Source organism: Primulina eburnea, chromosome 5, assembly GCF_022965805.1.
Source record: "Primulina eburnea isolate SZY01 chromosome 5, ASM2296580v1, whole genome shotgun sequence".
In the NCBI taxonomy this organism is placed as follows: domain Eukaryota; kingdom Viridiplantae; phylum Streptophyta; class Magnoliopsida; order Lamiales; family Gesneriaceae; genus Primulina; species Primulina eburnea.
Window position 1 is genome coordinate 3,000,785 of NC_133105.1, and position 18,167 is coordinate 3,018,951.

An 18,167-nucleotide genomic window follows, 5' to 3' on the forward strand; every position below is an offset into this window, starting at 1 on the left:
TATATTACATAAAAGAATATATTTAGATTTTACAAATCTTATTTTTTATATAAATAATAATAAAAAATTATCAAAATTTAAAATATAAATAATATATTTCATACAAAATAAATTTGTGCATTTGATCTGATTCATCTCATAAAATATAGCATGGTAGGCTAATTTTGTCGTAAAGATAAGTATGTCTCTTGTGAGACGGGTTATCCTTATCATATTTATAATAAAAGTAATAGTTTTAATATAAAAAGTAATATTTTTTCATTGATGACCTAAATAAGACATCTGTATCATAAAATACGACTCTTGAGATAATCTCACACAAGTTTTTACGTATAAAGATATATATAAATTTAAAAAAGACCCTAATGAAAACATATTATATTATTATTATTATTTATACAATTTCATATAATTATTCACGAGTGTGTCAGAATCCTGAGGTATCTTTTTGTTTTGAAGGACACATTGCTCCACGAAGTGTTTAGCTTGAAAAGCTCCCCACTCTCCCATCACTACATTCCAATTGGAGGCCTCGTATTATCATTACATCCCACTTTTTTAGGTTAATTTTATTCTTTTCTTTTTTTACTTTATTTCAAGATTCCGATTACCAATACTGATCTTTTAATTATTGTATCGTACGATTTGTTGACCCATTGATGTAATATGCAGACATTTTTTTTTTGACATTTAAGGATCAATGAGCCAATATTTGTTTATGTATTTATTTTGATGTTGAAAATTGAAACAAATTGTTCCGCATTTTAGCTATTTCGGTGAAATTCTTGTCGTTATTAATTGAAACATTTAGTACGTGATGTAATTTATATTACTGGTCCTGAAATATTTTACATGTTGGATTTGTAAAGTGCTTTTCATCAGTTCAAAGCCGCACATTTTTGTCTCCTAATGCGGACGTTCACGAGCTCTCCGTAGCTATGTTTCTGTCCAATACATGTACAGAGAAAAAAAGGTTGTATTTTAATTTAAATTTCATTAAATTTTAAGACAAATATCAAATTCGTCCCTCTGCCTTCCGGTCGTCTCTGTGGCAGTAGAAGATTTATTTACTTTCTTACTCTTTTAGACTGTGTTTTTTTTGTAGCAGCTTTTGTACAAAATGGAAACAGCCTAGATTCTAACCTCTAATCCCTGTTATTTATTTTTACCACCATCTCAATTGTTTTCGAACACCCACCCTACTCTATGTTTGCAAATCCTCGTTCTTGAATTAAGCAGAAAGAGGAAAATATGGGAAGAGCGACGCGGTGGTTTAAATCCCTGTTCGGAATAAAAATCAAAGAAAAAGAAACGAAGGAGTATTCCGGATGGTGACCGTAAAGACAGGAACCGATGGATCTCTGGCCATTCCGGCAGTGGCGATGGTGTTTTATGCAACAATCCCACTACCATTCCTCCCAATATTACCCCCGCGGAGGCGGCGTGGCTGAGGTCTTTCTATTCCGAGTCCGACAATGAGCAGAGCAAGCATGCGATAGCGGTGGCCGCAGCTTCGGCGGCAGCTGCTGACGCAGCTGTGGCCGCCGCACAGGCGGCGGTTGCGGTGGTTCGTCTAACTAATCAGGGAAGAGGGAATGCGGTGGTTGGTGGCGGCAGGGAAAGTTCCGCCGCTGTCAAGATTCAGAAACTTTTCCGTGGATACCTGGTACGTGTTGTAATTAAAATTGATTTTAACAAGGAAGAGAAAAACAAGATGTATAGTTAGTTTCGTATCGTGACATATTGCGTTTGAAATGCATACAGGCCCGAAAAGCCCTTCGGGCTTTGAAGGGGCTGGTAAAAATTCAAGCTCTGGTGAGAGGATATTTGGTACGTAGACAAGCAATGGCCACACTTTATAGCATGCAAGCCCTCGTAAGAGCGCAAGCCAGTGTTCGGGCCTGGAAAACAAGACGCTTCATCGACAATCAAGAGACATTCGCTTCTTTTGAGGCCCGAATGGTGAGTTGTAAAAAACTTTAGAATGTAGTTCACGAGTTATTTCATAAGTTATGTTTATATTTTGTCATGCGTTTAAATTTTTAGGAAAAATCCAATGATGCAAGAAATGAGCATCCAATGGCATTGCATAGCCGGAGGCTTTCTGCATCATCTGAAAATGCCATCCAAATATTCGACGAAAGCCCGAAAATCGTGGAAGTGGACACGGGTTGCCGGACGAAATCAAGGTCCCGGAGAGGCCACGACACATGGATATCATATCCCGGCGAGGACTCAACTGGGAAGGCGGTTTCTTATCCTTTGCCGAATCAAATTCCGGCACGGATATTGATACCCGATGGCCGAGATTGCCCCGATAAAGAATGGGCCATAACAGGGGAAGAATGGCATTTCTCCACTGCCCAAAGCACGCCAAGATTCTCCAGTTCCTGTAGGTGCCATGCAACCTCGACACCGGCAAAGAGTTTTTGTGTGGAGAACTATTTCAGCCCGAATTACATGGCAAATACACAATCATTCAGCGCAAAACTGAGGTCCCAAAGTGCTCCAAAACAGAGGCCTGAGACTGGCCCGAAGAGGAGGCTTTCACTCCATGAGACAATGGAATCAAGAAACAGCTTGAGTGGGGCCCGAATGCAAAGGTCATGCTCACAAGTTCAACAAACCATTAATTTCAAGAATGTTGTGCTAGGAAATCTGGGTAGGTCATCCGAATTTGTTCGGGAAAATTTCGTCCAAGAAAAGACTTGTCCCAAACGAGAAAATGGTTTGTAGACTATAAATATTACATGTTTGAAAGACGTTACATTGCCCATTCTGTGGGGGGCCCATTTCTACCAATTTGAATTGCAATGTAGACTGGTTGGTTTGGCTTAGGCAAAATAACTTTCTACGTGTGCCAGTTACTAGTTAGCTTCGTATCCTTGAAACTTTGTTTGAGATGCCAAATTCTTCTTTGTCATTATTTATACATTATTTACATTTTTGCATAGGTCCAATTAATATTGATGAAGTGGGCGACCAATCATGTCTCATCCCGACAGAAAACTCTGGAAATATACAAGGATATCTAACATACGTATGCATAGTTTGATACATGAGATAAGAGAGGGATTGATAAATAATCCTCCTTATCCCATGTTTGGTATCTTTTTAAAAAGCTCATGATAATATCATGGACCCTTGATTAATAATTTTTTAGAAGGATAAAATATCCCTAATAGAAGGTGTGATAATTTTAATGTGATGATAAAATACACTACAAATGACTTAATTACCCTCAATTTATAAATGATTTTTTTAAAAAATAAATCTATGCTAGTATGTAGAAATTAAAATCAAATAAATATTTTATTTATTTTTATATATTATATAATATGATAACTATATAAATGAATTCGAGATAATTATATAAATAATTTTTATAAATTTCAATAAAATTATTATTATCACTCGATTAACCTTAAAAATTGATAGTTGACTTGACTCAAAAAATCAAGGGCTCAATTATCATATTATATAATATATAAAATTAGGTAAAAATAAATAAATCATGCAAGTACTATCGACACATGAACAGATAAAAAATATGAACTCAAACAACAACTTTGAAATTATAAAATTTATTATGATAAGGTTAATTTTGTCATTACAATCTAATATATAAATCTAATCATTCTTATTAAAATCATACCAAACATTAAATATAATATCTACATCTTATTTATCCTTGACTTATCCTTATATTATATATCACATGTTTATCCTATCATGTGTATCAAACTATGACATAATGAATATGTTCGAAAAAAGGACAAATTCAGCTCATTATCTGAGGTACATGTGGATGTTATTTTTTGTCCACTTTTTTTTGTTTGACAAAGCATACATGAACGTTAAAATCATGATTTTTTCCTTTCATTCGAAACGAAAAAAATAATCACGAAACATAAAATAAACAGCATGCATTGCTCCTTCGTCGAGCCGTCGAGGCACTCGCTAAACAAGCATACTGTATGCTACCTGTTTTTTTATATGATGGCTTTAAGATCATTCCACTTACATGTATGGTATACCAAGATTGATCAAATAACAAGCGTAAAAAAAATGATCACGATCTTAAAATGGAATCGATATACGATCGTGTCGGTTTTAGAAGATGCAAACATATATGCTGGCGCTTATACTCTGAACAGCATTATGGATCATTGATCATCTGAGAAAATTTACCGGAGGCTCCAAGCTGCCAACCAAAATGCTAAGATCAATGTCTTTGTCTTCGAATTTCTTGATAAATGGATGAGTCTGTGGGTGTACCAAAACCATGGTTAGTTAAATTGCACACAAAAAAACTGTGTTAACCTAAAGATATCTGTGATAAACTGCAGATGGTATGTTGATGAACTAACCAATAGTTCTAAAGACGAAGCTCTGTCTTTAGGATCCTTCTGTATGCTGCAGACACAAAGAATGCAAGTGACACGATAATTTGAAGAAAAATAATCCTGGGTTTCTAGAGAATGAAAAACGCAGAGGAAATTTTCAGTCCAGCTATGTTATACCTTGTGTCGACTGTTCTCTTAAGTCTTTATATGATTCATTCATTCCACATTCTGACAAGGTTATTCTTTAAGATGGTTCAAGACTTGGATGGAAATCAGGCGACGATTTATTACAACTAGTTATTCAAAATACCCGGTACCTTACCACTTTCTTTCATCAAACATCACTTCTTATCTGATAGGTTCTCATCAGTTAATTGAAAAGATTTTGAGAACAGGATTTACTCCATTTGCAAAAAAGAAAGGTAAAAAGAAACTTTGATAACCGCAGAATGGGGCTTTTAAATTTAGAGAAGAATTTCAGGAAATATATCTTCGTGACCATATGAAGCTGATTAGATGCCTAGATCCTTACCAGGCTGAGATAAATGAACAGAACTCTGGAGAAAATTGATCTGGCGGAGCTGCAGGTGGTGGACCTCCAACAATAGATTGCAAAAGCTCATAGAAGCTTGGGCCACTTTGTTGATCTTCGGATTTTGTGTAAGGAAATCGTCCAATAGCACACTCAAGGATCACCAAGCCTAGACTCCAGATATCACTTTTATTGTCATAGGTGCTTCCACTGATTCTTTCAGGCTAAGAGAGGTCGAGAAAAAAGTTTAATCAGTTTTCTATGAAATTTTTACTTTGTTGCATTATTATGACACTAGATGACAAATGATCCAAGAAAATGTCATAAAGAAACGAAGATGAATAATCATTTCTATACGATACTGAAGTTTGTCAATTTTACTCACTGCCATGTAATTGTAAGTCCCGACAAATGTATCACGTTGTCCCATAGAGGTTGCCAGCACCGCACTAACTCCAAAATCTGTAATTTTTACTTCTCCTTTATGATTCACTAGCAGGTTTGATGGTTTAATGTCTCTATGTATAACACGTCTCGCGTGGTGCAAGTAAACCAGACCTTGCAACACCTGAATTTAGGTATGATATATTATAGGGTAGGAAGTCAAAACGAGAGGTTTGAACTTGTTAAATATGATAGTAAGATACTGGCTAACCTGTTTGCAGACAACAGCAAGATAAGGTTCAAGAATTGTCTTCACTTGTTTAATTATATCAACCAAAGATCCACGGTCCATATATTCAAAGACAAGAGATATAGCTCCATTATGATAGAAAGAGTGATAGCAAACTACAACATGAGGACATTGTGATGCTTGGTTTATTTTGAGCTCCTGGACAATTTGTTTACGGATCTCCTCCTGTATATTCATCTGGATAACCTGCAACAACACCTTATCCCTTAAACATCACGAAATCAAACTGGTGCTACTGAAAGAACCTGATCTTGGGTTGTGGCAATTCTGCTTTCCTTGCAATCTGACCTTCAATGCAAACAATGTTCCGACCCATTTATGACGAACAAGCTGAACTACACCACCGCTTCCTTTGCCAATGACTTTGATCGTCTCAAGATCTTCCAGTGAGAATTGAAGATCAATCTCCTTTGCCTCTAACGGCTATGCAAAAATTCAAGACAGAATATTGATGATCTGATTTTTAGAAATCGTGAAATTCCACAGATTGAAAATTAAATTTCTGTTGTGAAAAGGACAATATAATTACATTGTTTTACAAACACAGTTAACCAAAATGTTGCTCTGCGTGGTATCAAAGTTGCAGCAATTCAAGTGCTTGACTGAACATATAGTTGAGTGGAGTTACTCAAGGGATGAGAGCCTCTATGACTAACATGATGAAACCAGAGTAGATACTAATTCATGCAATGCGAGTGTTGAAAAATTGAAATGAAAATAAACTATTGGCACAACCTCGATTTAAAGAAAAAGGGAAAATCCTTAACCAAAGTAAACATCCATCACAGATCAGATTAGAAAATGAGTGATCAGGAATGATTAGAATGCCCTGATTATCTAGTCTTTCTTTCCCATAAATATTTGGAAGAATCATAAGAAAATATTGAAAACTGTCAGCCAGGAAGAAACTGTTACTTAGATATGAGATCTGTGATTTTCGGTTAATCTTATTAAATATCGGAACTTCTAAAATTAAACAAGGGCGGACAGTGAAGTGTTCTGATGCATAGAGTAGATTGCTGCTAGCTGAAGAAGACAAAAGCAGAAGTATTTATTCGACTAGTCCTTCGCACTCAGTCATCAATGTAGGTTCTACGAGGTCTTCCGTAGCAAAGCCGAATTTTCTTGAAAAAAATTCTGGACGCTTACTATATTGTATATGATTGAAACCATTCAGCAGATTGTATCAAACGCATTTAGTTCCATGAAAGTTTTCTAATTCCGCTGTTGAGATTCCATTTTATCCACAAAAAGTAGATGGAGAATTATACACACGTGCACATGCTAAAGAAACAGAAAACGAGCCTGGATTGCACAAAGCACCGCAATTACACTGAATCAAAACAATATTCAGCAAATGATTTAAAAAAGCAGACCTAACAAATAAATGACACCATAAAGCGTACCAGCGATTCATTCTCATCAGAAATCAACCGCAGTCCCTTTCAGATTCAACAGCAAATTTCCATCGTGAAATGTTCCACTCGCCGTCCTTCATTTCAATTAAAAAAAAACATGAATCAGCATCAATTCAATTTAAAATTCGAAAATTATAGAAATCTTACAGGAAGCTGGAGATTGGGGAATCTTGAGGTGGCACTGAGAGCTTGAGTTCTTTGATAGGTTTCTTGATCTTCATGATGGTTTTCCGACCGATTTCTTCCGGTGGTGTTTTGCAACGACAGGTAGTGGAACTTATGTTTGTGCCCAATGGAGAGTGACTTCCGAGTGGGGGAGAAATTTAAATGGAAATAGCCGCCAACTCATATCCATCTCAAACATGACCCGACCCGTCACACCCAGATATGTACCCGTCGGGTCAAACCAGCTTACCCTATAATTAACCGACACTGCATATATAAAAATAATAATAAAAAATTTGAATACTTTTATGAATTCTGTTTATTATATGTATCCACAAAATATAAAAATAAAAAATAAATAAATTTATAAAAGTGTAAAACAGTATTATCGATTATTATATGTGGTCGAATTTTTTTGTTTGAGAAAAAATGTATAGATTGTGTTGGCATAAAAAATTCAAAATAGTCCGCTCTATTTTGAATCAAACAAGACAAAAAGGGAGTGATTATAGCTAATAAGATTACTAAAAGCCACTAGGGATACTTTATTTATGGATTCCGCTTGAAATTTTGTAAATATTAAGATTGTTGATTTCAAGAGATTTTTTGTTTAGTCTTTAATTGAAAATTTGATAATTCCAAAAGCATACCTATTATTTGACATTGATTTGAAATTGACTTGATCACAAGTTTGGAAGGGAGATTGAACAACAGTGCGTGAAGTGTTTTTATTGTCTTTTTATTTATAAATGTGGATTGTGGGGACTGGGGAACAGACATGCCTCTAAAAATCGATGTCCAAACGAAGCTGCGACTCGAGGCGCTTTGTCTTAACCCCATTTCATAAGACCTTCTCCAGTCCGGTCCCTGCTGACACGGACTGCACGGCACACCTTATCGTCCTTTCTCCCTCACTCGAGCTTCAAGACAGACCCTTTACTTTCTGAGAATTAAACCGTTGGAGAAGGAAGAGGATCGTTGTAATGGCAAATGACAGCAAAAAGGAGGGTGCTGAAGTATTAAGTGGACGATTTGGGAAAAAAAAAAAGTGAAATAATGAATAAGTTTGTGACCAAAAAACATACATTACATTTATTTCTTGCACGTTTTAACGGCCAATTTGTGTGTTATTCTTTATATCATGTTTGTTGTTTACGATTTTCTCGATTCATGCATGTATCTCTAGCGTTGTGTGTTTGCTGCAATTTGATGTCAAAATAAATGCATCGCTTTTCAAAAACCAAGTCATGTTTAATTGAGTTCGGTTTAATAATACATTATATATTTATATATATTTTTATATGTATTTGATGGTTGAGAATGAAAAAATAAAAAAAAAAACATATAGAATTTACTACATTAGAATATGAGTTAGAAGAAGATTTTTGAAATAGAGAATGGAAAAGTGGAGAACGTGGTTGGAGATGACTGCCCTTACACAGAAAGCAGAGACGATTCAGAAACTTGTCAAAAGGGGTGAGATTAGATGAAGTTAGGCTGGTTGAGATTTTTGGGGGTGAAGTTTGAAAAAAGCTTACAAATAAGATTTTAAAAACTTCTAGTTGAAGCTAAATAGACTCTGAGCTCTCATGATTTAGGAAATCACATGCTTGAGAGATCTGTGTCTATAAATCCATAGTCGTGGCATAAATATGTTTACTTCTGAGTCATGTACACTTTTGCTTTAGGCATTTGCAGAGCAGGCACTATTGGAGTATGCTATGGAAGAAAGGCCGATGATCTCCCCACCCCAGACAAAGTTGTCCAACTGCTTCAACTTCACAATATCAATTCGTAAGGGGATCTACGACTCCGACATTCAAATTCTCGAGGCCTTTTCCGATACAGGAATTTATCTGATGATCGATATTCCCAACTCAGACCTCTTACTGTTTTCCCAATCCAATCAAATGCTGATGCATGGTTAAAAAAATGCATTCTACCGTATTATCCAGCCACGAAGATAATTTACATAACTGTGGGTGCTGAAGTGACAGAAGCTCCAAACAACATATCTGCTATTGCTGTTCCTGCAATGCAAAGCTGGCCTCCATAGAAAGACTAAGATATCGAGTACCCATTCATTAGATATCTTGTCCAGATCATTCCCACCTTCAGCGGGCGCGTTCGACAGTAAGCATGCGCTTTTTCTCAGAGACCGATGCTGGAGTTTCTTGCGGAAAATAAACACCCCTTCTTGGTTAACATATACCCGTATTATGCCTATAGGGACTCTGCTACTAATGTATCACTAGACTATGCTCTATTTGAGGCTTCTTTAGAAGTTATCGATCCCAACACTGGGATATTCAGTGTTCTAAATGGCGGTCGAGGCGGCCGCCTAGGCACACCCAAACATGTTTGATGCGCAGATTGATGCAATTAATTTTGCTCTCATGGCTTTAAATTTTAGAACTATCAAGATTATGGTAACTAAGACTGGTTGGCCTCGAAAGGGACCCCAAGTGAAACCACCGCAGATAATGCTCAAACTTACAATACTAACCTGATTCGTCATGTTATAAAAATATAGGTACTCCTGGTAAACCAGGGGAGGACATTGATGTGTACATATTTTCGTTGTTTAACGAGAATAGAAAGCCTGGTATGGAATCAGAGAGGAACTGGGGTTTGTTTTTACCAGACCAAACCAGCGTCTATAATCTCGATTTTATGGGAGCAGGTGCTGTGAATTCAAACACAAAGGGGAATATCACCAGTTCGAATGGAACGTGGTGTGTTGCATCCACTACTGCTTCAGAAGCTGATTTTACAGCATGGAGTAGATTAGGCCTGTGGACCCGGAAACATAGACTGTTCTGCTATTCAATCGAGCCAACCTTGTTTCGCGCCTGATAACTTGTTATCACACTCTTCTTATGCATTTAGTAGTTATAGTTATTTTCAGCAGAATGGAGCTAATGATATTGCTTGTAGTTTCGGAGGCGCAGGTTTCAAGACAAACAAGAATCCAAGCATGTAATTGAACTTCTGGTTTTGCATTTTGTGTTGATCTCCTAGGACAGATTCAGAAACCCAGGATGAGGGGATGGTATACGTTGGGATAATTCAATGGATTTTGGGGGACAAAACAAGCAATTCTATATTTATATGTATGATTTCTGAAAATTTCCATGATCCCTCGTTTGATGATCTCCCCTTCCTGCCCTATTTTGGTGTATGTTTTATTACTCCTTGGGAAAAACATACATTTGTTATTCTGTTTTGGCAGGCTATGACAACTGCATCTACAAGACATTCGGGTATATAATTTATATGTTAAAACATGCACTTTTCCTTAGAATGAACTACATTTGATGACTTTGTTTATTAAGTTCAACTTCATTCAATATCATTTGAAGTATTTCATACTTGTATTGCCAATATCTAAATAAATAGATAAATATATTTATTGATTTAAGATTTGATTTATTATTTCATTATAATCAATTATATTATAATCCAACCACCTGAGTATTTGGATATTAGGTCGCTTTCATTAGCAGCCATAAAAGAAATTGGTATTACAACCCAAAATACCATTATATGAGAAAGATGTCGATAAATTTTGGAACAGTATCAAAACCACTCAGAAATACATAAATTATAAGCATAAAGCCACAACTTTCCCCACTACAAAATGCAAAGACGTTGCTGTTGATATCAGGCACGGAGACTATATAATTTCCCAAATACCAATCTGCTTTCGCCATGAACAAGGACAAGAATCCAGGATATAAAAACCGAATAAAAGCTTCACTACAAAACACTCCAAATGCAGAAAACAAGTTTCTATGAGTACAAAAGATTAAGAGACAACACAAGATTAATGAAAATGGAAACGCCAAAAGGAGAATGCTCACCAAACAATTAAAGACCCATTTCGATAAGATAATCACCAATCTTCTCAACAACCATGTTGCACTGGCCTGGAGTCATAGGTTCATCATAGATGCCAATGATCAAGGCTTGGCCGGTCTTTTTTACTGTAACACCACCAGCTCCCTGCATCATATATTAACACATTCGTTCAAAATTAAGTACATTCAAAGGCAACATGTCAAAAGCCACCTTCAGTTCTCGGAGATATAGTTTTCAAAAGAATCATGTTTATTCCATCTACGAGTAAAATGTGCACCACAAGCACATTTTCTTTTCTTCACGAAAAAATCCCAAAAGTATAGGGCAATATTATGGACCTGTGCTCTCATCCTTCATTTAACTACAATCTCAATATTGTTGACCATACTCATCCATACAACCTCTGAAACACATGTGCGGTGTGCCAAGTGAAAGCCACTTTTAAATATTAAAATTTGAATTAAAAATATAATTTAAATGAATTTCAATGGTTTGGTCTAACACAAAATAGAAAGGAATGCTTGCATTAACATGTTCTTTATCACTTTGTTCCTTATTTTCTTACTTCCTTTAATAATCAAATATTTTGAATTGAAATTTCTTTTGCTAAAGAATACAGCTCAAGGACTTAAGTTTCCTTTACTATCCTAATCTCAATTCGAAATTCAAACCAACTGCAAGACTCGGTGAAAAAAACACAGATAATCTTGCAAACAAGTGAATATGAGTAGGAAAAGATTACCTTCTTTCCTCGAATGACAGCCCCGGGCTCACCTTGTATAACCATGTACTTGGTGCCCCCAAGGTATAAGCCAGTAGGAGCTAATGTGCCCGGGGTTTCAAAGTCAGTTGTGATACCATTTATCTCCTCAGGCTTAAGCTGCACCAACATTAATTTCACATTAGAAAATCAGTGAATTAACAATAAATTACTAGATTGACAACACAAACTAGATAGCACGCTCATACAAAATTTGTTGCAGCTGCAAATACCAAGCATCAATGGCCATCCTCTTTTCCTATTGGTAATCATTTGCTATTTCTAGTACACTGGATCAGTTTATCGAAAAATGAAATCTTGGATTTTGACGTGGCCACTACAAAAAATTGATTACGATGATCTAAAAATGAGCACTTTAAGCAACGACTTAGGATTTGTACTGAAATTTACTGCATGAAGTATGCTTTGAAGTGGCTAACACGTGCTATTATCATCGAGGTTCCCGCATGGCCGCATTGCAGCTGGTTAATTTTACCCGTGAGCAGATCGGATGTGCGTTGGGTTTGGTAGCTGCCTCTAAAGTGATATTAAAATTTTAGGTGTAATTTGTCTAATGTAAAAAAATAAAAAACAGAGATAGCGATCATGGGATCCAGAGTAGCCAAATCAACTCTTTTATAACGACAAGATTTCCTTAGGAAAAATTTCTGCAGCATATTAGAAAACTGATAAATACTCAACCAACAGAGTTACTGAATAGTAAACTATATCTATTCTTCATATATTCTGTGCACACCAACATAGGCATCACTAAGGCTTAGTTTGGCAGTTTAGATTTGGATGAAAAAGAAACGAAAGAAAATTTAAAGAAAGGGATGTTTTAGAGATTTTAATGGAAGGGAAAAAAGGAAAATTTGTTCTAAATTTAGAAGAACAGTTTCCTTTCAAATAAGGGAGGAATGGAAGGAAAACTGAATCTTTTCCCCTCCCTTCCTTTCTTTTCTCTTCCTTTCTTTTCTCTCCCGACTCAACATCAAAACTAAGCCTGAATCAAAAAACAACTAAACGGGATCCGAAAATTGTAAAATTCATCCAGTAGCTGGATCGAACGAATATCACCGAATCAAATCGAGGGACCAACACAACAAAATCAAACAACCAGCTGCCAGAAAACGGATCTCCCACGTCAAATCACGCAGGCATCCACCAGAATTTCAGATCCGAGACTCAAAAGAAGAAAAATGTTATAAAGCGGCGAGAAGAACTAAAAACAAGAAAAACCTGAGGGAAATTGGTGCTCTGTGCCCAGACGGTGCCGTCGTGACCAACTATGGCGGCGGCGACGAGGTGGCAGCCGTCGATGTCCGCCATCAAGTGGTCGTCTATGTAAGATTGCCACGACATCTTCGTAGAGTTGCCCGACACTGAAGCGTGGTTTTGTTGAATGTGCTAATAAATAGAGAAAAAAGACAGAGTAGAGTAGCGTGAGATTAACGGGAACAGAAAATAGTGGGGCGTAGGAAGAAGTGTTAAAGTCAGACAGTTCACTAATCTGATACGGTTTTAGGGATTATTTCATCCTATTTCTGCATGCTGTCAAAATTTTTTCTGACCCAATTTTATTTTTTTTTAATTTTTTTTTTCCCATGAGGTGGAATCTCAACCACTCATATGGGATATAGACACTGCCCCCACACCCATAATCGAACTAACCCGGTTTTAGAGTGTGAGGTTTTTTTATTCGGGTAGATAGGATGGATCCCATAGGCCATAACTAATCCAAAAAAATGATCGAGTTAGATTGAATTCGAGTTGACTCGAAAATTTTTTATTACGGAAACAATTGTTTATTTGATTTAGTAAATATACTTTATTTTTCAACACGTAAACTTTCAACTTTAAATCATATGAAGGACGGAGATTATGTTATTATGTGTTTAAATTAAAATATTATTATTTTTTTAAAAAAAATTATTTAATTTTAAAAATAAACTTTAAAAAAATTAAGAATCGATTTGATCGGGTTGATTCAAATTTTGGTTCGGATTGAAAGTTTTCGGATTGACTTGCGATCAAATATACTAGTACTTTTTTAACAATATTATTGTCCAACCTAACTCAACCGATGCACCCGAATTGCCAATCCTAAACACAGGATATAAAAATGATTGCGCCTCGCGTCTCGTACCTTCCTTTGTATGGGCTAAAGACTTTTTGAATAATTTATACTTAATATTGTACTTGATTGATAATTAATATTAATTAATTGAATTGATAAATTTTAAAAAAAACTATAAATTATAATTTTATCTTTTCTTGTTAATAAAAATGTGTGACTTTCTAAAAATAAAACGTATTGCTCCTCCTTGAGCGTTTCGTAGTCTTGATTATGTAAGGGTATATTCGTTTGCATGATTTAAGTCAAAATTTAGATGAAATTATTCCAGAGCGGTTGTCCGTGTCAATGGTGGTTACCGTTGAATATGTTTATTTACACAAGGGATGAAGCCCAATCCCATGGAAGCCCAACTCTATGCCCGACAAAGCAAAGCCCAAAATAATTCCATTTATTCCTCTTTATATCTTTTTTCTTTTATTTATTCAGCTCTTTACTTGATATCTTGTTTTGGGTATTATATCTAAAAAGTTTTGACAATTGAAATCATATTGAGCCTAAATGATCGGTTCGAAACGGAAGATGCTCCAGAATCGTTTCGATTGCTTGTTCGAGAACTACGATCTTTAGCTCTGGAACTGAATCATTTTCTTGTTGTGAAAGAAGCTCCAACTATCTATTTACGGGACTTAAAATTCAATATATTATTTTAAAGGCAAAAATTTGTGCAAGATTGTCTCATAGGTCGTATTTTGTGAGACGAATATTTTATTTGGGTCATCCATAAAAAAAAATTACTTTTTATGCTAAGAATATTACTTTTTATTGTGAATATCGATAGGGTTGACCCGTCTCACAGATAAAGATTCGTGAGACCGTCTTACGAGAGACATACTCTATTTTAAGAAACTCGAGCTTCTGACTACTCAAATTAATAACATTTATTTTCTATTTAGGTCTTATTGCTTAATATGTGTCATGTATTATTTTTCTTAACAAGAAATATGATCTCTATTTCATGAGATTCGAACATGTCGAGCTCAATTTATATATTTTCTTTTTCATAAATGTTATTTTGTCTGAGTTTTACTGGATAATATTTTTATCAACGATTGTGAAAATGTTAGTGTCGTTTAACCATCATGTCCAATACCGATCTCGAGCTTTTCGTGTACTGAAAATCCGAGTATGTAGAGCTCGAATTAGTATAACTTTAAAATTTTCAAAACTTGAATGTTGAATTTTCAAAATATGTAACTCGACATCTCTTGAATTATTGATGGTTTTCTCCTCGAAACAAACTATTGAATTTTCATTTACAAATTTGTAAAACTTTATAAAGAAAAATCAATCATAATTTTTTTAAACATTGTTGGTTTCACGGATCTCATTTGCAGGGGATATTGATTTAATTTTCGATTTTTTCACCCATTCATGAGCTTTATTCTTTTTCAATGAAACCACGTTTGATTCTTTTTACCCAATTTCACTTTTATTATAATAATAATAATAATTATTATTATTATTATTATCATTGAGTATACTTTAAGGCCCATTTCTTCTGGGAGTAGGCCAAGCCCAAAACATTTTGGCCCTAACGGAGTACGAATAGTGTCAAATAATTCCGGGCCCAATTGATCCCTTTCACCACCACAAAGCCTTGTACGCAAGAACGTGTGGTCCTTCGGTTGTACCCCTAAATCACCTGCCCGTCAAGCTAATGCCGCTACAGTCCAATATTAGCCATGTATTGAAACACGTGTTACTATTTTACTCAGCTTTCAGATTCTAAGTGTGAGAGAGTGAATTTTGTCTTTTTACCTAACCACGGTTAAATCCCACCTCTGCAGTTCATATATGTACCAAAAAACTGAAACATTACGCAAACATTCCGAGAAATAATGATCCGAGGCGGTGCCATTATGTACGTTCCTCCGTGGGCTTCCACCGCTGCCGTTTCTGATCCTACCACCTTCCCTGTAAGCCTTACGGTCAATGAAGGTTGCAGTTACGTCGACGAATACTACGACTCTTTGTTGGCGCTCCGGCGTTTTTTGCCATCGAATTTGAACGACGCTGGGTTCCCGGAGATGGAGGAGTTCCAAGTTGATGCGCACTCCTGTGACCAGTTCCTTATGTTCGAGTTTAAAGTGCGCAAGTGTGGTCGTGGTAGGTCTCATGACTGGACGGCGTGCCCGTTTGCCCACCCAGGAGAGAAAGCGCGCCGCCGTGACCTGAGGAAGTTTCATTACTCGTCCGCGGCATGCCCGGAGTTTCGAAAGGGTAGCTGCAGAAGGGGTGACGCCTGCGATTTTTCGCATGGTGTATTCGAGTGCTGGCTACACCCTGCGCGCTATCGTACCCAACCATGCAAAGACGGGATGAACTGCAAGCGCCGCGTCTGTTTCTTCGCTCACTGTCCCGATCAGCTCCGCGTCCTGAATCCACTCGCCGACTCGCACGGCTCCGTCCCTTCGCCGGCCGAGTCGCCCCCAATGTCCCCGATTAGCATCTCGGTCAACGACTCCATGCGCCAGCTGCAGTTGAGCAAAGTGAAGTCCATGCCTCATTCATGGATGGGTGAAAACTATTCTCCGAGGACACACTTTACCCGACCCGGGAACTTCAGCCTCCCAACGACGCCAACCCAGGTATCGACCCGACCCGGGATTGGATTTTACGACGCATGGGAGGATGCGGTTCCGGTGATAGAGATGGTTGAATCGGGCAGGGCTTTGAGGGCCAAAATGTTCGAGAAACTGAGCAAGGATAATCCTCTGGATCTGAATCCGAACCCGGATGTTGGGTGGGTGTCGGATCTACTCAAATAGATGTGATTTTGCAGTAATCTCTGCCATGTACGTACATAGCTTCTGTAAGTATAAAAATGTCGTAATTCTCAGCAAATATTGTTAGGATGATGGTGGTGGGGTGGTTGAAGAGTGGAATCTCTTCATTTTTTGGGGGTAAATATTTTGCAGTAATCTCTATCTTTTCCTTCTACTGTGGAAAACGAAATTATGTATTGTATTTAGTCATCCACTTTTTTGTGAATTAATTCTGGATAAAAAAATTGTGTCATATGATCATAATTTGAATTCGGTATCAAAAAATCTACTAATTTTGATTCATGTACATTTAATCGAAGATACCAAAACTTGTGTGAGATTGTCTCACGAGTCATATTTTGTTAAAACAGATCTTTTATTTGAGTCATTATAGAAAAATATTATTTTTTTATGTGAAAAATATTATTTATTATTGTAAATATCGATATGATTGACATATTCTCGTGAAATGTTAAATATGTTTACGTGTTTAGTGATTTTTCATTTAGTTATATTATTTAAATAAAATGATCAATCATTTACAAACAAAGTGTCGCTATTTAATAATAGTAATAAGATCCAAAAAAAAGTATAACTATTTTTGGATTTAAAAAAATAATGTGAGGATAATATAAGTGCAATGTCTGGATAATGAGAGACAAGGACGGGATTAGGTTAAGGATGCTGGAGATTGGGACTGTGGGGGACACCCTTTAGATTTTCTTGAGATTTTGTTTTGACTTCATTTGGATAATATCATTTCAAGTAGTATCCATTCCATTTCCGCCAGCCAAAGTGGGCCATTACATAATCACTAAAAATCCAATAAATAATTTATCAACATCAATTTTGTTGGAATATTTCATGCTATCTCTGCAGACAGTGCCTGCAAAAGTGCATCCAAAAATTCTGGCTCAATTTTTTTTTTTTAATTTTGCCCTCCCATGAAATGAAATCCTGGCGCTTGATATGGTGTGGGGGCACTGCATCGAATCAACCAATTTTGTTGAAGATTTTCTATTTAAATTACTTATACTATGGATGTAAGATTTGAACGTTTTAAGGCCTCAATCCTCATCCTTGCGACGAGACCATGATATGGAATCATGGGGTTGGTTTCACCCTGTCCGTGCAGGCACTATTTGCATGGGCAATGACTGGCCCGGATCACTCCACATGAGTGAAGTGATCCGGACCCACTTCCATGTAAAAATAAAAAAAAAAATTGACTTGAAAAAATCCGAGCTGTTGGATCGACCCCTACAGACAGTGTCTGTAGGGATAAGGTCGGACGAACCGAATCATGGCACTGACTAGTTTTTCAAAAGAATATATACATCTTTTTTATTTAATTATATAAAAATATGATACAATCAGAAAAAGACAATCCAAGAAGATGTGCTCGTTTGTTGTCTTATTTGCCAACACATCGAGGTTACCGTCCACCTAAGGATAAGTTGATTGGATTGTTACTCTTTTTATTTTT

General features: G+C 36.4%; 3 protein-coding genes and 2 pseudogenes across 4 annotated transcripts; 3 read left to right on the forward strand and 2 right to left on the reverse strand.

The window, feature by feature from the left end:
* Window positions 1-1,011: 1,011 nt before the first annotated feature.
* On the forward strand, window positions 1,012-2,919 carry LOC140831597 (protein IQ-domain 26-like; annotated as a pseudogene).
* A 1,042-nt stretch (window positions 2,920-3,961) lies between these two features.
* Window positions 3,962-7,371, reverse strand: LOC140831598 (mitogen-activated protein kinase kinase 6-like). Its single transcript, XM_073195340.1, is given in 9 exon segments — window positions 3,962-4,266; window positions 4,371-4,416; window positions 4,879-5,102; window positions 5,264-5,446; window positions 5,534-5,758; window positions 5,861-5,995; window positions 6,979-7,017; window positions 7,019-7,064; window positions 7,138-7,371. Coding segments are annotated over 9 exon segments (1,065 nt in total). The 5' UTR covers window positions 7,212-7,371; the 3' UTR covers window positions 3,962-4,173.
* Window positions 7,372-8,552: 1,181 nt separating this feature from the next.
* On the forward strand, window positions 8,553-10,473 carry LOC140831875 (glucan endo-1,3-beta-glucosidase 13-like; annotated as a pseudogene).
* Window positions 10,474-10,664: 191 nt separating this feature from the next.
* On the reverse strand, window positions 10,665-13,271 carry LOC140832313 (profilin-3-like). Of its 2 annotated transcripts, none has more exons than XM_073196253.1 (4): window positions 13,019-13,271; window positions 11,759-11,896; window positions 11,019-11,160; window positions 10,665-10,909 (listed from the first exon to the last, which is right to left on the reverse strand). In XM_073196253.1, exons 1-3 carry the CDS (start codon window positions 13,139-13,141, stop codon window positions 11,026-11,028), a joined length of 396 nt encoding a protein of 131 aa, XP_073052354.1. In that variant the 5' UTR covers window positions 13,142-13,271; the 3' UTR covers window positions 10,665-10,909; window positions 11,019-11,025. The 2 variants fall into 2 exon arrangements, with proteins under 2 accessions (XP_073052354.1, XP_073052353.1); XM_073196252.1 differs by having other exon boundaries at window positions 10,665-10,914.
* Window positions 13,272-15,515: 2,244 nt separating this feature from the next.
* On the forward strand, window positions 15,516-16,945 carry LOC140831599 (zinc finger CCCH domain-containing protein 20-like). The gene has a single exon (XM_073195341.1). The coding sequence runs from the start codon at window positions 15,755-15,757 to the stop codon at window positions 16,682-16,684; it is 930 nt and encodes a 309-aa protein (XP_073051442.1). The 5' UTR covers window positions 15,516-15,754; the 3' UTR covers window positions 16,685-16,945.
* The last annotated feature ends 1,222 nt before the right edge of the window (window positions 16,946-18,167 follow it).